General features: G+C 41.7%; 2 protein-coding genes across 6 annotated transcripts in view; one reads left to right on the top strand and one right to left on the bottom strand.

Moving 5' to 3' along the window:
• Window positions 1-7,640, bottom strand: part of LOC133543980 (deoxyhypusine hydroxylase-like) — a 14,352-nt gene extending 6,712 nt beyond the window's left edge. The window contains exons 1-2 of one of the 3 annotated variants that reach the window (XM_061888946.1): window positions 7,535-7,640; window positions 2,176-2,289 (exon numbers count right to left, since the gene is read on the bottom strand). In XM_061888946.1, the coding sequence (XP_061744930.1) occupies window positions 2,176-2,281 (106 nt within the window). In that variant the 5' untranslated portion in view covers window positions 2,282-2,289; window positions 7,535-7,640. Of the gene's footprint in view, window positions 1-2,175; window positions 2,290-3,420; window positions 3,698-7,534 lie in introns of those variants that run through there. The other 2 variants (XM_061888944.1, XM_061888945.1) reach the window with 2 other exon arrangements.
• On the top strand, window positions 5,886-26,031 carry LOC133543979 (calcium homeostasis endoplasmic reticulum protein-like). 3 transcript variants are annotated; one of them, XM_061888942.1, is made up of 20 exons: window positions 5,886-6,033; window positions 8,339-8,512; window positions 8,721-8,759; window positions 11,191-11,366; window positions 11,428-11,565; window positions 11,630-11,781; window positions 15,953-16,064; window positions 16,148-16,237; window positions 16,302-16,482; window positions 16,555-16,703; window positions 16,778-17,023; window positions 21,168-21,366; window positions 21,423-21,664; window positions 21,736-21,869; window positions 21,939-22,025; window positions 22,103-22,255; window positions 22,317-22,424; window positions 23,947-24,041; window positions 24,120-24,305; window positions 25,802-26,031. In XM_061888942.1, exons 1-20 carry the CDS (start codon window positions 6,009-6,011, stop codon window positions 25,837-25,839), a joined length of 2,724 nt encoding a protein of 907 aa, XP_061744926.1. In that variant the 5' UTR covers window positions 5,886-6,008; the 3' UTR covers window positions 25,840-26,031. The 3 variants fall into 3 exon arrangements, with proteins under 3 accessions (XP_061744926.1, XP_061744925.1, XP_061744927.1); XM_061888941.1 differs by having other exon boundaries at window positions 16,552-16,703; XM_061888943.1 differs by lacking the exon at window positions 8,721-8,759 and having other exon boundaries at window positions 16,552-16,703.

The following is a 26,031-nucleotide window of genomic DNA, read 5'->3' as shown; positions in this document are numbered from 1 at the left end:
ACTGCGCCCGGGAGGACGTTAATGAAACTGCTTAACAATAAACCCACAAAAGAAACCAAGAACTCGCCCTGGATCATTCTACAGTTATAACGTCATTGGGCAGACACGCTCTCAGACACGTCACTCAGGTCCTCATGGAGCTAGGGGGGCGTGGCCTAAAGCTCCGACTGAATTTCGGGAGATTTCCTGGAGAAAATTTGTCCCGTGAGGTTTTCGGGAGAGGCATCGAATTTCGGGAGTCTCCCGGATAATCCGGGAGGGTTGGCAAGTATGATGTGCTCCAATCACTACATCACAAAAAAATAAGTTGTAGAAATGATTGGAAACTCGAGTCAGCCATGAAATGATGTTCTTTACAAATGTACGAACACTTTTGACCACCTCTGTATATACAATAAACAATATAGTTTTGATATATTGTATTGGTTTTGAAAATGAAAAACATCTAAATGCGCCCCGCATGCTTTCGTTAGTTTGGACACCTCTGGTCGAGACCTTGAAAACCCTCCTCTGTCCTTAAAGTCTTCCCCATTTTCACCTGTGTGGAACCAATCTGCGTGCTTTTATTTTGAAGCTCGCTTTTTTGTCTCCTCCAGGTTAGACGACCGCAACTCACTTCTTTTGGGGATCCCCAGCAAGAAGACCCAGAAGCTGCATTACTTACAAAATAATGCTGCTAGGATCCTGATGAGAGTGCGGGAATACGACCACATCACGCCGGTTTTCAAAATCCCTTCACTGGCTTCCTGTTCCACTGAGGATTGAATACAAAGTCTCCCTACTAACTCACCAGAACCTCCATGGAAATGCCCCCCCTCTACCTCAAAGAGCTGCTCACCCTTGAATCCTCCAAACGACACCTCCTCTCCGGACAGACTAACCTCCTCCAACCTCAGAGGACAAAGCTCCGAATTATGGGAGACGCCGCTCCCAGTCTGTGGAACTCTCTCCCCGACCACCTCTCCTCTCCAAGGTTTCTCATAGTCAGCATTGTCACTGGCGTCCCACTGGATGTGAATTCTCCCTGCCCACTGGGTGTGAGTTTTCCTTGCCCTTTTGTGGGTTCTTCCGAGGATGTTGTAGTCGTAATGATTTGTGCAGTCCTTTGAGACATTTGTGATTTGGGGCTATATAAATAAACATTGATTGATTGATTGACCACCCGAGGGTACCATAGACTGTGGATGTTTTTAAAAAAGCTTAAAAACCCTTCCTTTTAAAAAGTATTGTTTTAGATATGTGCGCTAGTTCTAGCTATTAGGCTGTTCTAGTTTTTATCTTTCTGTGGAACTCTCTCCCTGACCACCTGTGTCTACCACAGACTGTGGATGCTTTTAAAAAAGGCTTTAAAACCTTTCTATTAAAATTAAGCCTTTTTTTTATATATGTATGTGTGCTAATTCTATCTATTAGGCTGTTCTAGTTTTTTTTTTTTACTATTTTACTTGTTGGGGGCAGCTATTTTGTGTTGTTTGGTTTTGTTTTTAAATGCACTGTAGCACTTTGAAGTTGTTTGCTCAATGTAAAGTGCTTTTACAAATAAAATCTATCTGTGGAAGGCTCTCCCGGACCACCTGAGGGCACCACAGACTGTGGATGCTTTAAAAAAAAAAAAAAAAAGACTTAATAACCCTTCTTTTGAAAAAAGCCTTTTTTTTAGCTATCGGTGTGCTAGTACTAGGTATTAGGCTGTTCTAGGTTGTTTTTTTTTTAATGCACAGTAGCACTTTGAGGTTGTTTGTTCAATGTAAAGTCCTTTTACAAATAAAATCTATTATTATTATAGGTTTTACAGGCTGTGTTGTCAAAGCCAAAATGACCAGAGTTGCAGTACCACAGGATTTTCTTTTTCACGTCGGGAAAGATGGGCGAAATACAAAAGTTTCTTTAAAAAAAACAGTATAGTTGGACAGGTATGTCTCTAATCCCCGGGGGTCTCGAACCCCCTGCTGCACTTCCTGAGTCACTGCCGCTCATTTTAAAGAATATTGTTAAAAATACCCAATGTCTACGTTGTTAAATCTCACTGCCAGACAAGTTCCAGAGCGGTGCTGGCTATTACCGTCGCCAGCCCGAGATTTTAGCTCGGTAGTTAGCGCGCTTGTCTCTCATGCGGACAACCCTGACTCCAGTCGGAGAGCAGGGTTACATGCGAGTGTTGAACAAACACCTTACCTCCCAAGTTCTTGAGGGTAAACAAAGCCCTGAATCGTTGGGTCAGGTCCAGACTCGGGTCCAGCAAGACCTTGCCCACCGCTACCAGCTGCTCCTGACTGGCCATTCTGCTTCCTGTGTAGCAGACAGGTAGGTTAGTTTGTTTGTCGTTACACCTGCCTTACCTTACCAAGTCTATTTAAAGGCCTACTGAAAGCCACTACTAGCCACCACGCAGTCTGATAGTTTATATATTAATGATGAAATATTAACATTGCAACACATGCCAATACGGCCGCTTTACTTTACTAAATTACAATTTTAAATTTCTCGCGGAGTTTCTTGTTGAAAATGTCGCAGAATGATGACGCGTGTGCGTGACGTCTCGGGTTGGAGAAGCTTTAACAAACAGCGGTCAAGCGAACATGTTTCTGTACATCAACCAGCGAGTTTTTGGATGGGAAAATTGTGATATTAAGTCGGCTCTTACCGGAGACTTCAGTGGATTATGGGACTTCCTCCTGCAGCTCCAAAAGGCAGCTGTAAAATGACTTCTCCATTGGCTTCTCTGAGAGACACTGGCGTTCACCGCAGCCACCCGACTTTCAGGTATGACTTTACAATCTCACTAAAACACTATTAAAACAATAAGCAGATAAGGGATCTTCCAGAATTATTTTAGTAAATGTGACTAATTACATCTAAAACGGTCCCACTGCCGCCGCCTGGAGCCGTTGCTTTTTCTTTTTGTGCTTCACTCTAACTTTCCTTATCCACGAATCTTTCATCCTTGCTCAAATTAATGGGGAAATTGTCGCTTTCTCTTTCTGAATAGCTCTTGCTGCTGGAGGCTCACATTATAAACAACGTTCAGATGTGAGGAGCTCCACAACCCGTGACATCACGCGCACATCGTCTGCTACTTCCGGTACAGGCAAGGCTTTTTTATTAGCGACCAAAAGTTGCGAACTTTATCGTGGATGTTCTCTACTAAATCCTTTCAGCAAAAATATGGCAATATCGCGAAATGATTAAGTATGACACATAGAATGGAGCTGCTATCCCCGTTTAAATAAGAACATCTCATTTCAGTAGGCCTTTAAAATAAGTCAACTATGACAACAACAACACAAACAAGGACACATTTTAAAAGGAGCCACGCTAAGCTGGACAGGGTGTGACGTCATCAGGACATTTTTTTATAACAGGCTGTCATTTTACGACTAGAATCCCACATTGCCGACGATATTTGGAAATAAAGTTTACCTGGCTGTGGACGAGCTGACTTTAGCTGCTTGTTTATAAGTAACTACACACCATAGTGAACACTTTGACGCAAACACGCCACGGTAGAGAGTCTCTTCACTTCCGCCTCACGGCCCGGAAGACAATTCTTCTTCTTCTTCTTCTTCATTTGATGGCGGGTCGCAACCAAAGTTACAGGTGCACACCGCCACCTACTGTACTGGAGTGTGTATCCTCAGGGTGACTACTTAGTGTGTTTTCTGTTTATTTGCAAATAATACAGACGAGGGGTGTTGGCGGAGTTCTCAACGTTTACTCACAGTGTGCTAATAACCACATTGGCATGGCGACATACAACTACACTTCCCAGGGCTACCGCGCACGCTCGTCACTACTGTTGCATGCTGGGTAGTGGAGTTCTTACAATCCCTAGCTCAGGGGTCACCAACCTTTTTGAAAGCAAGAGCTACTTCTTGGGTACTGATTAATGCAAAGGGCTACCAGTTTGATACACACTTAAATACATTGCCAGAAATAGCCAATTTACTCAGTTTACCTTTAATAAATAAATCTATGTGTATAAAAAAATGGGTATTTCTGTGTCATTCCGTCACACATTTGTTTTCCTTTTACGGAAGGTTTTTTTGTACGGAATAAATGATGAAAAAAACACTTAATTGAACGGTTTGAAAGAGGAGAAAACACGAAAAAATTAAAATTTAATTTTGAAACACAGGATTACCCTGTTAAGCTCTACACAGCACAGGCACTAGACAACGGCACATTATTATGATTATTAATTTGCAAAAAATATTTTTTGGACCAATTAGGTGAAGTTGCATCATTTCTCCTGGCACAACAGACATTATCTCACTGCACACTAGTGGTTGAAAATCACTGAGGTAGCAATTTTAGAGAAGGGGGAAAACAATATAGAATGTAGCAAGACTCTAATAAGATATCTTAATATCACAGGTTTAATACTTAAAGTATAGTTTTTTGTAGTTGTTTTTTTTTCCTCTCCTTTTGTGTGACTACAAATTTTGATATGCATATACCAACATAGTCTGTAACCAAAGTGGGAGGTTATGAGCTAGGGCCAGCGGTCACCAACGCGGCGCCCGCGGGCACCAGGTCGCCCGTAAGGACCAGATGAGTCGCCCGCTGGCCTGTTCTAAAAATAGCTCAAATAGCAGCACTTACCAGTGAGCTGCCTCTATTTTTTGAATTGTATTTATTTACTAGCAAGCTGGTCTCGCTTTGCTGGACATTTTTAATTCTAAGAGAAACAAAACTCAAATAGAATTTGAAAATCCAAGAAAATATTTGAAAGACTTGGTCTTCACTTATTTGAATAAATTCATTAATTTTTTTACTTTGCTTCTTATAACTTTCAGAAAGACAATTTTAGAGAAAAAATACGACCTTAAAAATTACTTTAGGATTTTTAAACACATATACCTTTTTACCTTTTAAATTCCTTCCTCTTCTTTCATGACAATTTAAATCAATGTTCAAGTACATTTATATTTTTTATTGTAAAGAATAGTAAATACAATTTTATCTAATTCTTCATTTTAGCTTCTGTTTTTTCACCGAAGAATATTTGTGAAATATTTCTTCAAACTTATTATGATTAAAATTCCCAAAAAATATTCTGGCAAATCTAGAAAATCTGTAGAATCAAATTTAAATCTTCTTTCAAAGTATTTTGAATTTCTTTTAAAATGTTTGTACTGGGAAATCTAGAAGAAATAATGATTTGTCTTTGTTAGAAATATAGCTTGGTCCAATTTGTTATATATTCTAACAAAGTTCAGATTGGATTTTAACCTATTTAAAACATGTCATCAAAATTTAAAAATTAATCTTAATCAGGAAAAATGACTAATGATGTTCCATAAATTCTTTTTTTATTCTTTTCAACAAGATTCGAATTAGCTAGTTTTTTTCGGTTGAATTTTGAATTTCAAAGAGTCGAAATTGAAGATAAACTATGTTTCAAAATTTTATTTTATTTTTTTCCCCCCTCTTTTAAACCGTTCAATTAAGTGTTTTTTTTCATCATTTATTCCCTACAAAAAACCTTCCGTAAAAGGAAAAAAAATGTACAACGGAATGACAGAGAGAAATACTCTTTTTTTTTAATGTATATAGATTTATTTATTAAAGGTAAATTGAGCAAATTGGCTATTTCTGGCAATTTATTTAAGTGTGTATCAAACTGGTAGCCCTTCGCAATCATCAGTACCCAAGAAGTAGCTCTTGGTTTCAAAAAGGTTGCTGACCCCTGCTCTTAACTTACACTACACACAAAAGTTTTGTGGTGAAATTTTTAATTTGTGTCGTGTTATCTATGAAGCTTTTGATAAATGTTCCAAATAAACACTCGACATTCTTGAGCCGCCTGACCACTGGGGGCGCTGCAAGTAGCTCTGACTGATTTCGTGGCGCAGCCGCAGTCGTGTGGACCCCCCCCCCCCCTCCCCCGCCCCCACCGAAGCGGCAATGCTAGTATTATTGTCACATTTAGTCAGCGCGGAGTCATTTTACAGACTTTAGACAACTCACTGCAGGTTGGGAACACTTCCTGTGGTTTGTGTATAAAAATGGAAGTCCCCACGCCGCCTGAAGGTGAGGAAATGGGCTGTAGTGTTATTTGTCTTCCATTGAGCATTGGTTAGCACGCATGCTAACACGGCTAGCATCACTTAGCCTTTAGCATGTGTGCTAACGCTCTCCACACTTGTCACTAGTCTAATATGTATTTTTAGGCTTGAATTTTACTCAAAAATGTATCGGTTGATGTGTCCCTTTCGAGAGCCATAAATACAAGTTGTGTGTTTTGTGCAAACAAATGTTTTTTGTTAGAAGGTGTATTTCATTTTAATGCAGCAATATATTTAAATTGTGCAGAGAACAATTGAATATTTTTAAAATCCATCATCTTTTTGGCTGTTTTGATGAGTGCAACATTTTTTACAATTGCCTAATGCAGTGATTTTCAACCACTGTGCCGCGGCACACTAGTGTGTCGTGAGATATTGTCTGATGTGCCGTGGGAAATGATGCAACTTCCCCTAATTGCCCCAAAAAATATTATTTACAAATCAATAATTATAATTTTTCTCGCCCGGAAAAGGGTGGAATGCCATCTCCGGGTTGGGGAGGAGACACTGCCCCAAGTGGAGAAGTTCAAGTACCTCGGAGTCTTGTTCACGAGTGAGGGAAGAGTGGATGGTGAGATGGACAGGCGGATCGGTGCGGCGTCTTCAGTAATGCGGACGTTGTACCGATCCGTTGTGGTGAAGAAGGAGCTGAGCCGGAAGGCAAAGCTCTCAATTTACCGGTCGATCTACGTTCCCATCCTCACCTATGGTCATGAGCTTTGGGTCATGACCGAAAGGATAAGATCACGGGTACAAGCGGCCCAAATGTGTTTCCTCCGCTGGGTGGCGGGTCTCTCCCTTAGAGATATGGTGAGAAGCTCTGCAATCCGGGAGGAACTCAAAGTAAAGCCGCTGCTCCTTCAAATGGAGAAGAGCCAGATGAGGTGGTTCGGGCATCTGGTCAGGATGCCACCCGAACGCCTCCCTAGGGAGGTGTTTAGGGCACGTCCAACCTGTAGGAGGCCACGGGGAAGACCCAGGACACGCTGGGAAGACTATGTCTCCCGGCTGGCCTGGGAACGCCTCGGGATCACCCGGGAAGAGCTAGACGAAGTGGCTGGGGAAAGGGAAGTCTGGGTTTCCCTGCTTAGGTTGTTGCCCCCGTGACCCGACCTCGGATAAGCGGAAGAAGATGGATGGAAGATAGATAATTATAATAATGCACAGTTGTCCTGTGCTGTGTAGAGCTTGGCAGGGTAATCCTGTAATACTCCATATCAGTAGGTGGCAGCAGGTAGTTCATTGCTTTGTAGAAGTTGAAACGCGTCGAGGATGTTTTGTCATGATCCCAATATGCAGAGTACAGCGGGAGACAGCCAACAGGTAGGGTATGTAACGCTTAAACCAAAAATTAACAAAAAGGCAAGTCCCACAACGAAAATGCACTGAAGCATAGCAAACAAAAGTAAACAGAACTGGCTACAAAGTCAACAAACACAGAATGCTGGGCGAAAGCAAAAACTTACAGCATGTGGAGCAAAGACGGCGTCCACAAAGCACATCTGTCCATGGCATGACAATCAACAATGTCCCTACAAAGAAGGATCATGTACGCACAACTTAAATAGTCTTGATTGTGGAAACACAGCAGGTGTGGGCAATAGCACTCAAAGGAAGGCGTGAAGCTGCTACAGGAGAACACCATCAAAACAGGAAGAGTCACCAAAATAACAGCGCAAGACAGGAACTAAAGCACGACACACAGGAAACAACAACAAACTCAAAATAAGGCACCACAACCTGGAGGAGTTTAATTTTTTAACTTTTTCTGCTGTATTTTTTTTTAATGAAAAAAATGTGCTTTACTCAAAAAAGGTTGAACAACACTGGCCTTAATGCAAGCCACTTAATAGTGCATATATATTTAACATTTCAATTTTACAGGTATTTTAAGATTGGTCAGTGGTAAATTTATTAAACTGTTGCTTGAACTTTTAATAGTCGTTGTTTTGGCATTTTGTAAATGTTAGGCCTTACTTCTCATTCATACATGAAGAGGAATGATATTACAGTAAATCTTTCTTCTTCTGCATTTATTGTGCGTTTGTTGCATCAACCATTGTTTTATATGAATTAAACAGTAAGTTCTGATGTCCACCAAATATGTGTTGTTTTTAGTTTTTACTGAAATCTCCTCGAATTATGGATTATGTCTGGCTTTAAAGACAAAATGACTGAATAAAGGTAGTTATCACTTATTTCACGGGTCATTTTGGGAAGACAAACCACAAGTCAATGGAAACAACAGCTTTGTGTCCTTTTTGTGGCAGATCAAGAACTGCGGAACGTGATCGACAAGCTGGCTCAGTTTGTCGCTCGGAACGGACCCGACTTTGAAAACATGACGATGGAAAAACAGAAGGACAACCCCAAGTTCTCCTTCCTCTTCGGAGGAGACTTCTTCAGCTACTACAAGTGCAAGCTGGCTTTGGCGAAGCAGCAGCGTATGTCTTATTTATTATTATTTTTTTCCATTTTAAAACCACGACTTGCAGATTGGATGCCGGGAATGTTCTGTTCGTCTTGTCGACGAGTTTCTTCGCTGTCATATTGTCAGTCCAGTTGTGTTTGTTGCTGTGCTGGGGCTTCCATGTTCCTCTCTTAACGTGTAATACCACTGAAATGCATTAAAATGTGCTTCTCTCCACTTAGATCCCTCTACCCACGATGGGGAGGAATATAAATCTGAAGGTATTTATTTGGAAGCAGACCTGACAGATCCATTCTGAATTGCAGTTTTCCTTGCTCAACGTTTGTGCTTTGCAACGCCTTGGTTTGCTTTTAGTCCCTTTTTTCCTTTTTACGAGGTTGCATTTCAGAGAGTTTGGACAGCCTTCAAATGCGTTATGTCCAACATGGTCGAAAAGAAGTGTCATTACTGAGGTTTTAGTGGTTGCATGTTCAATGGAAGGTTCTTATCATCCCGCTGCAGCTTCCAGGGTCACTTGGGTTCAGTGACCACATGACTAGAGGTCGACCAATACGGCATTTCAGGGCTGATACCGAATCACTATTAGACAAGGAAGCCGATAACCGACATTTGGAACCGATGTTCATTTGCAATTAAAGGTTCGCTAAACATGTCGTGTTTACGCCAGTAAACAGCTGGACAAGGCGTTTATTGTTTAAATAAAAACATTTTTGGGAAATGTCCGACTCGTAGGGACATAACGTGAAATGCGGCGCTAATGTGGTTAAATAGGCACCAAAAACATCAGGAGATTTTACAAACACCTTTTATTACATGTGTCTAAGAGGGGCATTGACATTTTCAAAATGTGGGAAAATTGGTAAAAACAGGATTTGTCTACATCACAATAACTCTCCATCTACCGTATTTTTTGTACTATAAGGCACACTTAAAATCCTTTCATTTTCTCAAATATAGACTGTGCCTTATAACCCGGTGCACCTAATGTACAGAATAATTATGGTTGTGCTTACCGACCTCAAAGCTGTTTTATTTGGTACATGGTGTAATGATAAGTGTGACCAGTGGATGGTATTCACACATAAGAGATCCCTGTAGACTGCAATATGATGGCAGTCACAGATAACAGATTTGTGTGTAGACTGCAATAAGATTCAAGTAAACAACAACAAAACTTTAAATGTTACATTGAAAATATAAAATATTACACACCGCACTCAAAAAATCTGTCAAAAATGTTTTAGTGTGACTTTGGTAAGTTATGTTGCTGCACCTCTTGATGGATTGTCGGAGCAATACGGCTACAGTAGTCAGACATACCAGTATTATTATGATGTGTGTATATGGTCCGCAAAATGGCACCCAATAGCAGACATTTGGTGTTTTTTTTCACAATATTATGCTAAAGCGACTTTGTTTACCTTTTGGTACCTGTTGATGTGTATTTGGGATCTGCATCAGTCCTGAAAATTTGCACGCGTCCGCCATTGTAGTCCGGGATGACCCCTTAGTCGAAAAGCTTCTTCTTTATATCTTTATCTTTATCTTTATCTGTGACATGCATCCTCCGCTGTTGCCATCCACACCGCTACAACAAAGATGACGGGGAGAAGACGCTGTCGAACTGGAGGCACGTAAATAAGACCGCCCACAAAGCGAAGCGACTGTCAGAAAGCGACTTGAAGATGTGTAAAACATATTCTATGCAACATTTTGACCAAAAAAACACATTTACATGTTATGTAGACCACAAGGAAGTATTTTCAATGTATTAAAAAAAAAAATCTTAATAAAATTACCCCTTTTATTCGCCTTATAATCAATCTGGTGCGCCCTATGGTCCGAAAAATTCGGTATTGAATTTTATACAATTTTAGAGCAGTTTATGGATTTATTACACTGTAAGGTTTTGTCGTGAGGAACCCTGAAATGTTGCAAAAATGTAAACAAAAACAATTCTGGGCTCCTTCATGTAGATTATAGTTGGGGCATTTTTCAAGATGGCTGATATAATTTATTCCTGGGTGTTACAGAAAGTACGGGAATGTGTGAGCTGCTGCCTGCTCTTCTTTACTCCAAAATAATAAGTCTGCTATTTCGTCGTATGTCACGTTATTTGATTGTGCTATTCTTCAAATGATCCCATTGTTGCGCAGAGAGGCTTGTCGAACGACTCGATCTCTGCGGTAGCGAAATCAAACCGAACGGGACTGGGAAAAAAAACGTCAGGAAAGAAGGACAAAAACAGGATTTCCGGCAAAAAAAAAAGGGCAGGCACTGCAGGATTAGATTAGATTAGATAGTACTTTATTTATTATTATTTTTTTTTTGATGCAGAAAAAGCAAACCGGAAAAGAATTCTCTGAAGAACTCAAATGTCCTGTTGGATATCAAAATATATTTGGGGAAAATTATTGACAATGCGATTATTTTTTAATTCTTAAATGATTTAAAAACAATTAAGCTCCGGCAAAAATTTCATTTTTCTCATGCAGAGCAAAAAGGCTGGTGCTTATTATTATCTATTTACTAAATATTTTTTGAAATACTAAAAGTATTATATACAATTCCAAATATCGGCGCCGATAATCGGTCGAGCTCTACACATGACACATGCTTCGTGTTTGAACCATGACCGCCGTTGTCGTCTTCCTCTGCATCGCCAACGTCCCTACTTCCTGTCTTTGGCAGAGCTCTACAACCCAGGCGCCTCCGACATGCTGGACATCCCTCCCCCGCCCACGGCTAGGATGGCACCGCCTCCCAAACCTAAATCCTCCGCCTCCACGCCCGCCTTGGATGACATCATCCAGCAGAGTCAATGGAACCTGCAGCATCAGGAGCAGCACCTGCACAAGCTCAGACAGGTACGCCGCCTATTCCACGCGGCATCTTTTGGGGCACCGTACAACTTGCTCCTCCTCGCAGGAACAAGTCAGCGCCGCCATAGCCTCGGCCGCCGAGCAGCAGATCCAAAAGCTGGTGTTGGACACTCAGCTGGACATCACCGAGTTCGACAACCTGCTGCAGCCCATTATCGACACCTGCACTAAAGACGCCATTTCTGTAAGATGCCGACACGTTAGCCACGCCCACCGAGGCTTGAGTCAAACGTCAATGTTTCCGGCAGGCTGGTAAGAACTGGATGTTCAACAACGCCAAGACTCCGCAGCACTGTGAGCTGATGACATCGCATCTTCGCAACCGCATCACGGCTGAAGGAGTGCACTTCGAGCTCCGCCTGCATCTCATCTACTTGACCAACGACGTTCTCCATCACTGGTAGGCGCCCTCCACGTGAATACTAGGGGTGTAACGGTACGTGTAATTGTATTGAACCGTTTCGGTATGGGGGTTTACGGTTCGGTTCGGAGGTGTACCGAACGAGTACACATGCTAGCAGCGACCAGGCTAGGACAACATGCAAAAGCCAGAGCTGGAAGACCTTCCTGCCTCGTTAAGATCTCCCGCTTGGGAACACTTGGGCTGCGCGATACAATAATGGAAGATGGAGGTTTGCAAACATTGTTCAGCAGCTGCTTCTTACAACATGTCAAACATGTGTTGCACCTTTCCTGCTTCCGGCTCCCAGACCATATTCGTGGAGCGCAGGAGAGACAGTCCTCCAGGGCTGATGTATTCTCGGTCGCAACACCCTTCACTCTAACCGGCAGTGGGTCTTCACAGCTCCGGACTCCAGGGTAAATGGAGAGTCCGGCAATTAGTTGCAAATCATGGCTTTATTGAGGTCTTGCACACAGCCAATCCAACAAAACACTAGCCACTCCCCGCACTCATGCGACCGTTCCCTCAGCTTGCTCGCCCACACACTCACCCCACATGCTGTCAAGATATTAAAGAGCCACTAACACACATACACTACTCTCATAACACATGCTGACCCATTTGAAGCGTCACCACCGCGTTCAAGCAACCTCTCTCCGGCGAGTCAGGCAGGGCTAGAGCAATAACAAATGATTTTATAGCAGCAGATTTAAGTCCATATTGCATTGAAAACTAGATTTTGACCCACTTCTATGGTGGAAGACTATTGAGCCCATATATCACCTTACTGCCAAGTTAGCCAGGCTGGGGGGGAAAGAAAAGTTAATCTGAGGCTGAGTTGACTTGAAACTGTTTAATGTTGCACTTTTTATATGTAGAAGAAAAGTTTTGTCATTTTATTTAATCTGAGCAACAACTTGAGGCAGTTTAATGTTGATTAACGTGGACCCCGACTTAAACAAGTTGAAAAACTTATTGGGGTGTTTGCATTCAGTGGTCAATTGTACGGAATATGTACTGTACCGTGCAATCTATTAATAAAAGTATCAATCAATCAATCAATCAAAAAAAGCACTTAATATGTAGAAAGGTTTTGTTAAGAAACCATTCTGAGCCTTATCTTATTAATTTTTATTTTATATATGTTGACCACATTAATAACCCTGGCAATGGACCGTGTGTGTATAAGTATGTTATGCCATCGTTTACAAATTTTGTAAATAAATAACCAAAAAAGTATATTTTGTTGTTTTCTTACTGTACCGAAAATGAACCGAACCGTGACCTCTAAACCGAGGTACGTACCGAACCAAAATTTTTGTGTATCTTTACACCCAAAGTGAATACAAGTAGGCATGTTTCCATCAGGGGTCTATGCTGCTGATACCATCATATTTTAACACACAGGTGTCAAACCCAAGGCCTGGGGGGCGGACGTGGCCCGCCACTTCATTTTATTTGGCCCTCAAAAGCCTGGAAATATGTATCAAAAAGTACTGTAACTTTTCTTACTAAATATATTCTTTCTATTTTGGGAGAAAAACAATATATGAACTCCATGCAATCGCAAACTATTTTAACTTAAATATTGTCTAATTATGCCAAAAATATATGATCAAACGTTCAAACCATTTTTAAAAATAAAAAAACAATACTAATAACAATGATTTTAAAGCAAGTTATCAATCAAAATGTGCAATTTAAAAGGAGCAATAGATTTCATGGTCAAATTGTGAAATTGACTGCTTTTTACAGTATTTTTCTCTAAATAAAGAAAACAGTACTTTTTTACTGTAATAAACTGGTGCCGTTTTGACATTTACAATAATAAACAGAAAAATCTACATTTGTTGATTTTTGGTAAACGCTTAAACCAAAAATTTACAAAAGGCAAGTCTTGCTACGAAAAGGCACTGAAGCACTGGGATGGCTATATAAAACAAAAGTCAGACAGGAGAACACCAACAAAACAGGAAGGGTCACCAAAATAACAGCGCGAGACAGGAACTAAAACACTACACAGAGGAATCAACAACCAACTCAAAATAAGGCACGACAACCTGGTGGAGTTTCATTTTTTAACCCTTTCTGCTGGTGGCGTCCCTCCGTATGTTTTTTATGAAAAATTTTTGCCTTGGCTCAAAAAACGTTGAAAAACACTGATATAAATAGATTAATCATTTTAGTATCGATCATGTAGTGATATTACCCACCATCAATTTATGGATCGCTCCCTCTTGCATGTCACCACCGGTTATTATATTACTTCATCTCCAACTCTTATTCATCTATTTGTATTGTTTGCTTACTTTCTGCTCCAACATACAAACCCTGTTTCCATATGAGTTGGGAAATTGTGTTAGATGTAAATATAAACAGAATACAATGATTTGCAAATCCTTTTCAAGCCATATTCAGTTGAATATGCTACAAAGACAACATATTTGATGTTCAAACTGATAAACATTTTTTTGTTGTTGCAAATAATCATTAACATTAGAATTTGATGCCAGCAACACGTGACAAAGAAGTTTGGAAAGGGTGCAATAAATACTGATAAAGTTGAGGAATGTTCATCAAACACTTATATGGAACCTCCCACAGGTGTGCAGGCTAATTGGGAACAGGTGGGTGCCGTGATTGGGTATAAAAGTAGCTTCCATGAAATGCTAAGTAATTCACAAACAAGGATGGGGCGAGGGTCACCACTTTGTAAGCAAATTGTCAAACAGTTTTAGAACATTTCTCAACAAGCTATTGCAAGGAATTTAGGGATTTTACCATCTACGGTCCATAAAATCATCAAAATGTTCAGAGAATCTGGAGAAATCACTGCACGTAAGCAATGATATTAAGGACCTTTGATCCCTCAGGCGGTACTGCATCAAAAACCGACATCAGTGTGTAAAGGATATCACTACATGGGCTCAGGAACACTTCATAAAACCACTGTCAGTAACTACAGTTGATTGCTACATCTGTAAGTGCAAGTTAAAACTCTTCTATGCAAAGCAAAACCCATTTATCAACAGCACCCAGGAACGCCGCTGGCTTGGCTGGGCCCGAGCTCATCGAAGATGGACTGATGCAAAGTGGTAGAGTGTTCTGTGGTCTGACAAGTCCACATTTCAAATTATATTTGGAAACTGTGGACGTGTTGTCCTCCGGAACCAAGGGGAAAATACCCATCCGGATTGTTATGGGCGCAAAGTGGAAAAGCCAGCATGTGTGATGGTATGGGGGTGCATTAGTGCCCAAGGCATGGGTAACTTACACATCTGTGAAGGCACCATTAATGCTGAAAGGTACATACAGATTTTGGAGCAACATATGTTGTCATCCAAGCAAGGTTATCATGGACGCCCCTGCTTATTTCAGTAAAACAATGCCAAGCCACGTGTTACAACAGCGTGGCTTCATAGTAAAAGAGTGCGGGTACTTTCCTGGCCTGCCTGCATGCCAGACCTGTCTCCCATGGAAAATGTGTGGCGCATTATGAAGCGTAAAATACGACAAGTCCCCAGACTGTTGAACAACTTAAGCTGTTCATCAAGCAAGAATGGTAAAGAATTCCACTTTCAAAGCTTCAAAAATTGGTTTCCTCAGTTCCCAAAAGTTTATTGTGTTGTTAAAAGAAAAGGTGATGTAACACAGTGGTGAACATGCCCTTTCCCAACTACTTTGGCACGTGTTGCAGCCATGAAATTCTAAGTTCATTATTATTTGCAAAAAAAGAGTTTGCAAATCATTGTATTCCATTTATATTTACATCCAACACAATTTCCCAACTCATATTGAAACGGGGTTTGTACTTCCATCTACACTTCCTAAACTTTACTCAGCACTTATTTCTTGGAGTTGTTTCAAGCTAGCTTTGCTATTAGCGTGCTTACTTCCTGCTTATGCCTTGCTCACTCGGTGTGTAACATGTGTAGCCTCCTCCACTTTTAAATGCAGTAGAGTTGATTATTATTCTGAACTGAGAGGAGGGGCTCCACACTGCGTACGGAGTCACGGTATTAGCTGCGAGCCTGTCTGTCGGGGGACTCAAAATACATGCAGCGATCGGCATTAATCGGCAATGGCGATTAGGTTCTTCTTCATGAGAGCGGGCTCTCGTAATACCCATCTTTCTCCAAATAACATTAATGATGTCCTGCTTCCTCAGCCAGCGCAAACAGCAGAAGGATTTGCTGGCAGCTCTGCAGAAAGTTGTGGTTCCGATCTACTGCACCAGCTTCCTGGCCGCGGAGGAGGAAAAGCAGCAAAAGATCACCAGGGTAAAACCACAGCTACTTCCTGGTCACGTGACCGCTGACATCAAGGCATGTTTTCACGTCGTCTTCTCGCCTTGTGTCCGCAGTTGTTGCAGCTTTGGGAGAAGAACGGCTACTTCGACGACGAGACCATTCAGCAACTCCAGAACCCGGCGCTGGGCCTGGGCCAGTACCAGGTGACGTCACACGCCTCCCCCGGCGCACCTCCACCTTTGACGCTTGACCACGCCCCTCCCGCAGGCCTCGCTGATAACGGACCACGCCAGCGTGGTGCAGCCCATCCAGCTGGCCTTCCAGCAGCAGATCCAAGCCCTGAAGAGCCAGCACGAAGACTTTGTGACGACGCTGACACTGAAGCCCACCCCACCTCCGGCCCCGCCCACTGACCCCGAAAAGGCGCCGCCCGTGACCGCACCAGCTGGTGACGCTTACTTTCATTGTTGTGATGTCATCATGTGTGTCACCTGTTAGTCATACCTGTGCTCCGCAGCAGACGACAAGTCCCCCAGGTCAGGTCGGTCTCCAGGAGACTTTGACGAAGCTCCAGCCAAACCTCAGGACCCCAGCATACCCTCATCGCTGCCCCCCAAGCCTGCGTGGTACGACGCCCAGCAGATGGGCCCGTGGAACCCGAACCAGCCGGTAAAAAAGGCGTCGCCAAGTGCTCTCCTGATCTCCGTCGACCAGCCGGATCACTTTGCTTTGTCCTCCGCCAGCCACCCTTCGACCCCAACCAGCCCCCCCCTCCGTGTCCGCCCTGGAACAGCCACGAAGGGATGTGGAGCGATCAGAGGGAGCCGGGCAGCTGGAGCGGCGGTCCGCCCAGAGAGGGGGGGCCCTGGAGCGGGCCTGACCCGGGTCCACCTTCTTGGAACTCGTACGACCAGCCGCCTCCGTGGGGGAACCAGCCCGATCAGCCACCGTGGGGCCAGCGGGAGCCACCTTTCCCCCCCCGCATGCAGGCATGTTTACATTTACACTCAATCCACCATGACTGTGTGAATGCTCCACAACATTCACACATATGCTTTTCTACACCAACATTCATCAAATTCCTCTTATTATTATTATTATTATCATTCTGCAGATTCTGGCGCGCTCTACCTTCCACATTATTCATCCGATTCAAAACGTTCAAACTGTTCAGCCTATTCGGGAATTGCAGGCTTTCCCTGGACAAATTCCAAAAACTCCCAGATTTCCCCAGAATTTCCAATTTTCTGGGACATTTTTCCCATTTAAAATGAATTGGCCATTTTTCTATCTTCCACCATTTTTACATTTTTCAAACGATTCAACACATTCCACTCACCCTGGACATTCAAACTATCATTTTTCCACGTTCAAAAAAATTCTAGGAATTCCCAGAATTCTTGTTTTTTTCAAATCCTTTTTTTTTTTTACCCGTTATTCTGTCGACTACTCCTCCCACATTTTTCAACCGTTCCACCGTCCAATCATTCCTCTTCATCAGGACAAAACTGGAAAAATTCCTGGTATCCCTGAAATTCCAGGAATTCTTTAATACTATTTCTCAATTCAAAATGTTGCTACTTCACCATTTCTCGACCGATTTGAAGAATTTCAACACCAACCATTTCAACTCATTCAAAACATTCGAAGTATTAACCCTTCCACCGTCCAATCATTCCGCTTCATCGGGACAAAACTGGAAAAAATCCTGAAATTCCAGGAATTCTGCAATACTATTTCTCAATTAAAAATGTTGCTACTTCAACATTTCTCGACCGATTTTGAAGAAATCCAACACCAACCATTTCTACTCATTCACAACATTCAAAATATATTTTTTTTAATTCCCAAATTTCCACGAAATTCCCATTGAAAAGAATGGGACATTCTTCAAAGTTCCTCAACTCCCACATTTTTTATCTATTCAAAGTGTTCCACCTTCAAACTGTTCAGCCTATTCGGGAATCGCAGGCTTTGTCTTCACAAATCCCCAAAATTCCCAGATTTCCCAGAATTTCAGATTTTCCGGGACATTTTTCCCATTCAAAATGAATTGGCCATTTTTCTAACTTCCACCATTTCCACATTTTTCAACCGATTTAACACATTCCACCATCCTGGACATTCAAATTACCATGTTTCCAAGTTTTAAAAAATTCCAGGAATTCCCAGAATTCTCGTTTTTTTCAAATCCTTTTTTTCACCCTTTTTTCTGTCGACTACTCCTCCCACATTTTTCAACCGTTCCACCGTCCAATCATTCCTCTTCATCAGGACAAAACTGGAAAAATTCCTGGTATAACTGAAATTCCAGGAATTCTGTAATACTATTTCTCAATTAAAAATGTTGCTACTTCAACATTTCTCAACCGATTTTGAAGAATTCCAACACCAACCATTTCTACTCATTCACAACATTCAAAATATATTTTTTTTAATTCCCAAATTTCCACGAAATTCCCATTGAAAAGAATGGGAAATTCTTCAAAGTTCCACAACTCCCACATTTTTTATCTATTCAAAGTGTTCCAACTTCAAACTGTTCAGCCTATTCGGGAATCGCAGGCTTTGTCTTCACAAATCCCAAAAATTGCCAGAATTTCAGATTTTCCGGGACATTTTTCCCATTCAAAATGAATTGGCCATTTTTCTAACTTCCACCATTTCCACATTTTTCAACCGATTTAACACATTCCACCATCCTGGACATTCAAATTACCATGTTTCCAAGTTAAAAAAAATTCCAGGAATTCCCAGAATTCTCGTTTTTTTTCCAAATCCTTTTTTTCACCCTTTTTTCTGTCGACTACTCCTCCCACATTTTTCAACCGTTCCACCGTCCAATCATTCCTCTTCATCAGGACAAAACTGGAAAAATTCCTGGTATTCCTGAAATTCCAGGAATTCTTTAATACTATTTCTCAATTCAAAATGTTGCTACTTCAACATTTCTCGACCAATTTGAAGAATTCCAACACCAACCATTTCTACTCATTCACAACATTCAAAGTATTAACCCTTCCACTGTCAAATCATTCCGCTTCATCGGGACAAAACTGGAAAAAATCCTGGTATAACTGAAATTCCAGGAATTCTGTAATACTATTTCTCAATTAAAAATTTTGCTACTTCAACATTTCTCAACCGATTTTGAAGAATTCCAACACCAACCATTTCTACTCATTCACAACATTCAAAATATATTTTTTTTAATTCCCAAATTTCCACGAAATTCCCATTGAAAAGAATGGGAAATTCTTCAAAGTTCCACAACTCCCACATTTTTTATCTATTCAAAGTGTTCCAATTTCAAACTGTTCAGCCTATTCTGGAATTGCAGGCTTTGTCTTCACAAATCCCAAAAATTGCCAGAATTTCAGATTTTCCGGGACATTTTTCCCATTCAAAATGAATTGGCCATTTTTCTAACTTCCACCATTTCCACATTTTTCAACCGATTTAACACATTCCACCATCCTGGACATTCAAATTACCATGTTTCCAAGTTAAAAAAAATTCCAGGAATTCCCAGAATTCTCGTTTTTTTCAAATCCTTTTTTTCACCCTTTTTTCTGTCAACTACTCCTCCCACATTTTTCAACCGTTCCACCGTCCAATCATTCCTCTTCATCAGGAAAAAACTGGAAACATTCCTGGTATTCCTGAAATTCCAGGAATTCTTTAATCCTATTTCTCAATTCAAAAGGTTGCTACTTCACCATTTCTCGACCGATTTGAAGAATTCCAACACCAACCATTTCTACTCATTCACAACATTCAAAGTATTTAGCATTTTTTTATTCCCAAATTTCCATGAAATTCCCATTGAAAAGAATGGGAAATTCTTCAAAGTTCCACAACTCCCACATTTTTTATTCGATTCAAAGGGTTCTAACTTCAAACTGTTCAGCTTGTTCAGGAATTGTGTTCTCTCCTTCAATAATTAGTAGGGGTGTAACAGTACACAAACATTTTGGTTCGGTACGTACCTCGGTTCAGAGGTCACGGTTCGGTTCATTTTCGGTACAGTAAAAAAAAAAAATACAATTTTTGGTTATTTATTTACCAAATTTGCAAAATCCTCCACCAAAAATATTTTTCTTAGTGGAATATTTGATGTGAAGTAATGGAAACCTTGGATAGATCAATAATTCATAATAACATTGATTTTGATTCAATATTATAGAATAGAATAGAATAGAAAGTTCTTTATTGATCCCTGGGGGAAATTCAGCACCACAGTTCGCTCACAATAGACAATAATAAATAATATATATATATATATAATATATAAATAATATAAATATCTTCTACATATACTACATATACTTTACATTTGTTTATGTTTTGAGCAATGACAGTTTGAAAGAAAAAAAAACAGCTTTGTTTATTAGTCAACATTGCAACTTTTTACATTACATTTAACCTTTAAGCTTTTTTATTTCACTTTTGTTTTTTTTTTGGTTTATTTTAATAGTATTTTTAGAATGTGCCGCTGGCCTTTAAAACATTAGCTGTGGGCTGCAGATGGCCTTCCGGGGCACACTTTTGACACCAAAATTAAATTTGATAAATCTATGGATAAAAAGCAGACGCAGGCGCTCTCTCTGTCTCTCCCCCTCCTTCACCATTGCTGGTGTTTTGTATTTCACCTTCTTAACACTGAACGTACATAACTCGAGGTGCCGGATATTTGGGGCGTTTGGGGGGATCCACGGGGGAGGGGGGTTGGGTCCTGTGAGGGGAGGACGTGTGGTCAGGACCTAGCCAGTCGCTGTTAGCACCGGGCTAGGTCATCCACTGACCATACGTCCTCTTTTCACCGGACATGTCCTCTTTTGCGGGGCTGTCAGGGCGGAGTTTCTTAAATGCCTCAAATGTCCGGCATTTTGAGTATTGTTTCCACAACGTGCAGTACGCTACTTAATATGTCCGTGTTGAAACTCGTTGGGTAGACCTCCGCACCGAACCGGAAACCCCGTACCGAAACGGTTCGATAAAATACCTGTACCGTTACACCCCTACTAATTAATCGTTTTGAAGTTCACCTTCAGCATTGTCGCATTCACACGCAATTCCTTCAGGAATTTCTTCATCAAATTATTAATAATATTGATGATATTTTTTTCACAGAGGCCGCCTCACTTCAGGGGTCCCTTCCCCCCCCACCAGCAGCCGCCTCCCTTCGACCAGCCGCCGCCGCCGCCGCCGCACTCCTTCGGGCGCTTCCCGTCGCGCTTCTTGCAGGACGACTTCCCGCCCAGGCATCACTACGACCGGCCGCCGTACACGCCACACCGCTTCGACTACGCCCAAGGAGACTTCCCCAGAGGTGAGAGGTCACTTGACTGGTCTGCGTTGTCATCCTCATCATGGTTTCCTTCCCAGACATGCCGGGCCCGCCCCCGCCCCACCACGCAAACCAGAGACTCCCTCCCGCCGCCATGGGGGGTGATCACCCGCCCTGGGGGGGCGCCCAGCACCCGGAGTTCGGGCCGCCGCCCCACGGCTTCAACGGCCACTCGCCGCACGTACGCCACCGGCAGCCGGCCATCCCGGACGACCCAAGCCTCGTGCCCAACGTTCCCTATTTCGACCTTCCGGCGGGTCTGATGGCGCCGCTGGTCAAAGTGAGTGGACTTGGGACCAGAACCGCAGGAGACTGAGAAGTGCGACTGAACGGTTTGTCTCCTGTGTTCAGCTGGAGGACACAGACTACAAAGCTCTGGAACCTAAAGACATCCGCCTGCCGCCGCCCATGCCTCCCAGCGACCGCCTGCTCGCCGCCGTGGAAGCCTTCTACAGCCCGCCGTCCCACAACCGGCCCCGCAACAGGTACGTGCCACCTGGGACGCAGTGGGGGTGGCACCCAAAGTGACACGTGTGACGCTTCTGGTCCCGCAGCGAAGGGTGGGAGCAGAACGGCCTTTACGAGTTCTTCCGGGCCAAGATGAGGGCGCGCAGGAAAAAAGGCCAAGAGGCTCGCAACAGGTGAGTTTGGACTTCCTGTCCCAGCAGGAAGTACACAGCCTCACCGCGACGTCACGCTTCTCCCCTCCATTCTTCAGTGGGCTAGGCGCCAGTCGCTCCAGGAGCCGCTCGGGCAGCCGAGGCAGGTCCTCCTCCCACTCCAGCTCGCGCTCTTCCAAGTCCAGGTCCAGGTCGCGGTCCCGCAGTCGCTCGCAGTCCCGCAGTCGCTCACGCTCGTACTCGCGATCCAGGTCAGTGTGTGTGTGTGTGTGTATCTTTAAGGCTGTGCCTTGACACCTGCCTCTCCTCCAGGTCCAGGAGTCGGTCCAGGTCTTCGAGGAGTCGCTCTCGCTCCAGGTCGCGTTCACGCTCGCCCACTAGGAGGCGTCACGGCCACAAGTCCCGCAGCGCCTCCCCCCCGTGAGTTTCCCCCCCAAGGGTGTCTGAACTACTTCTACTACTGGGCTGCAGACTGAAAAATGAAAGCATGCGACAAAGCATCTTGATAGTATTTATTTTTAAAACCCATAAAGTATTTATCGTGAATTATTTAGAGCTCCCCTCAATGCTAAAGTCCCGGCGACCCAAATGAGTTAAAACTGTGTCATATACTAAATTTTTGGTCTTACTTTCAAGTCTTAAATATCTTTACATCGACTTCAGAACTATTAGTGGACATAAAGTTTACATTTTTTGTTTTTTATGCCCTTTTTTTGTCAAAACCCTCTTTTCTTAACAGGAAAACCACAAAATATGCAATATTTTCCCCCTGAAAAATGTTAATATTCAAATTTTTTGGTCTTACTTTCAAGTCTTAAATATCTTTGCATCGACTTCAGAACTATCAATTGACATAAAGTTTATATTTTTTAATTTTTAAGCCCTCTTTTTTTTTCGGGTCAAAACCCTCCTTTTTTAACAGGAAAAACACAAAATATGCATTATTTTCCCCTTGAAATATGTTCATATTCTAATTTTTTGGTCTTACTTTCAAGTCTTAAATATTTTTACATCGAATTCAGAACTATTAGCGGACATAAAGTTTACATTTTTTGTTTTTTATGCCCTTTTTTTGTCAAAACCCTCTTTTTTTAACAGGAAAAACACAAAATATGCAATATTTTCCCCCCGAAAAATGTTCAAATTCAAATTTTTTGGTTTTACTTTCAAGTCTTAAATATCTTTACATCAACTTCAGAACTATCAATTGACAAAGTTTACATTTTTTGTTTTTTATGCCCTTTTTTTGTCAAAACCCTCTTTTTTTAACAGGAAAAACACAAAATATGCAATATTTTTCCCCCAAAAAATGTTCAAAGTGTAATATTTGATGTGAATTAATTGGAGCTATAAAAAGGTCAATCATTTTCTTTATTTTCATGACTATTTACATAGTAGATTGTCACATCAAAACTATGACACCTGTCAAGTAAAAACTGTTTGAGGTGACTACCTCTTGAAGCTCATGGAGAGAATGCCAAGAGTGTGCAAAGCAGTAATCAGAGCAAAGGGTGGCTATTTTGAAGAAACTAGAATACAAAACATGTTTTCACTTATTAAACTCCACATGTGTTCATTCATAGTTTTGATGTGACTATCTACAATGTAAATAGTCATGGTAATAAAGATTGAATGAGAAGATGTGTCCAAACTTTTGTCCTGTATTGTACATTTCTTTTACTTTTAACGCTTAAATCTCGAGATCAACTTCAGATCTATTCGTCGATAAAAAGTTGCATTAATTTCTGAGCAATGACAGTAATAAATAAACTACTTGTGTTATCAGTGTCAGCAATATTGCTACATTTTACCTGTTTCTCGCCTTTTTAAAAAAAAATGTTTTTCTTGTAATATTTGTTGAAACATGCTGTCAAGAAATTAGCTGATGGTCACACTTTGGACACTTAATGTAAATAGTAACCATAGTAACCATCTGTCCCAGCTCCACCTCGGCAGCGGGCGGCACCCCCACCAAAGTGCCGCCAGACTCCCGCCTGGGCGAGGAGAACAAAGGCCATCAGCTGCTCATGAAGATGGGTAAGATGAGACCACCTGCACGCCGTGGTCGCCTGGCGTTGACCCGTGGGCTTTTTTTTTTTCTTTTTTTTGCCCCAGGCTGGAGCGGATCAGGGGGTCTGGGCGCCAAAGAGCAGGGCATCCAGGACCCCATCAAAGGGGGCGACATTCGGGACAAGTGGGACCAGTATAAGGGAGTGGGCGTGTCCCTGGATGATCCCTACGAGAACTATCGCAGGAACAAGAGCTTCAACTTTGTGGCCCGCATGAAGGCGCGGGAGGAAGGTACACACACACACACACACACACACACACACACACACACACACACACACACACACACACACACATTCTTGTATTTGTCACCTTCTTGAGAGCTGGGAAAAATGCCTCCCTCTTTAGGAGCAGCCTTTCTAGATATATAAATATGTGTATTTACAACACTAATTATATATGAATACTATGCAAATATGACAAAGTTAATATTTTAGTTATTATTATTTTTTTATTTGTTTAATACCGTATTTCCTTGAATTGCCGCCGGGTATATAGTATGCGCCTGCCTAGAATTACTGCCGGGTCAAACTCGTTTCTCCAAATAATTAACATATGACTAGAATTTCCACCGGGTCAAACTCGTCACGTCACGAGTGACACTTGACCTGTCATCATTTTCAAAATGGAGGAGGCTGATTTCAATCATTTGAAATCGCATAAAGGGAAGAAGATTAAGAGCTATTCAGTAGGATTTAAGGTCCAAGCTATTGAATATGCTAAAAAGTACAGTAAGCAACTATGTTTTATTAATATAACGTAGCTGCGTGTGTCAAATATGAGTCATTAAATGACTCCCGCCTCCTGGTGGTAGAGGGCGCTAGTGATCCTTCTTGCGACTACTCGGCTGCAGAAGAAGTGACAACAAGTAGCAAGAGTGAGCAGCGATCGTTTATTTTTTCCTCTCGCTTGCACTTTTAACATGGAGGATTACATATCTAAAATAAAACAGTTTTCTAAACTGGACTTTCAATCAAAGCAGGAGGTAATAAAGGAAGATCTCCATCGAGACAGAGAGACTTTTAAAACTGAAGAAAGATAAGGAAGACTTCTATAAACAAGTTATCAATGCTTTTGATCAGAAGGAGCTGCGCATGGACTTCATTTATAAGTAAAGGTAAAACCATAATAACGTTTTTTTTTTATTAAATTTGCTTTTCCTGATGGTATCCTTACATCACACTCAAATTTTTAAGCACAGGCCTAAATTTACCGCATGCCTTTGGTAAATTTATGAGGTTTTAAAATAATTAGCGCCCCGGCGGCAATTCAAGGAAATACGGTAATTGATTTTTAATCTTCATTATTTACTTAGTTATTACGGTATGTCTCTATATACATTTTTATTATTTTTATTAATTTTGGCCAGAAGGGGAGCACTTCAAATTTTTACACTCACTTGTTTCATATGTTGACCAGAGGGGGGCACTTTTTAAAGCGACACAATCAATGTGAAAAATGCCTCCTTTTTGGGAGCAGCCTCATGTTGATGATGTCACCACAAATGAGACATTCTCTATTAGATGCAATGTTATTATTGGGACCATCATTTATGTCATCACTTCTTCACACCTCCTCATATGGAAGATACTTTTCCTTCTTCGTGTCTCAAGAAGGCTCGAAATACAAGAACACACACCTCAGGTTGTGTTTATCCATCCCATCCATTTCCTACCGCTTGTCCCTTTTATGTGACGCTAAAATCAAATCATAATTTTGTGTTTCAGTGAACAGAGAACCTCAGGAGGCCCCGCCCACAGAGTGATGTCATCAAAGATTGTTAATTGTAGGGATGGATGTTGGTGGTTTGCTTTTTTATTTTAAATCTGCAAACCACATCTCTTTAACATATTGTCTGGTATGAAACAAATACTTTTTTTTCATGTTTCTGGCATTTAGTTTCAGTGTTAGTCATGAAGTGATTTCAAGCCAAATAAACTGAAGTCACGCTCACAAA

This window comes from Nerophis ophidion, linkage group LG26 (assembly GCF_033978795.1).
Source record: "Nerophis ophidion isolate RoL-2023_Sa linkage group LG26, RoL_Noph_v1.0, whole genome shotgun sequence".
Taxonomy (NCBI): Eukaryota; Metazoa; Chordata; class Actinopteri; order Syngnathiformes; family Syngnathidae; genus Nerophis; species Nerophis ophidion.
Note: the sequence above shows the minus strand (reverse complement) of the source record. Positions and strands in the feature narration are given on the sequence as shown.

Bases quoted from the DNA above. Each gene is read 5' to 3' on its own strand.
- LOC133543979 (XM_061888941.1), top strand. From the start codon at position 6,009: ATGGAAGTCCCCACGCCGCCTGAAG. The intron at 16,065-16,147 runs GTAAAACCACAG...TTGTGTCCGCAG, and splicing joins AGCAGCAAAAGATCACCAGG to TTGTTGCAGCTTTGGGAGAA. The intron at 21,665-21,735 runs GTGAGTGGACTT...TCCTGTGTTCAG, and splicing joins TGATGGCGCCGCTGGTCAAA to CTGGAGGACACAGACTACAA.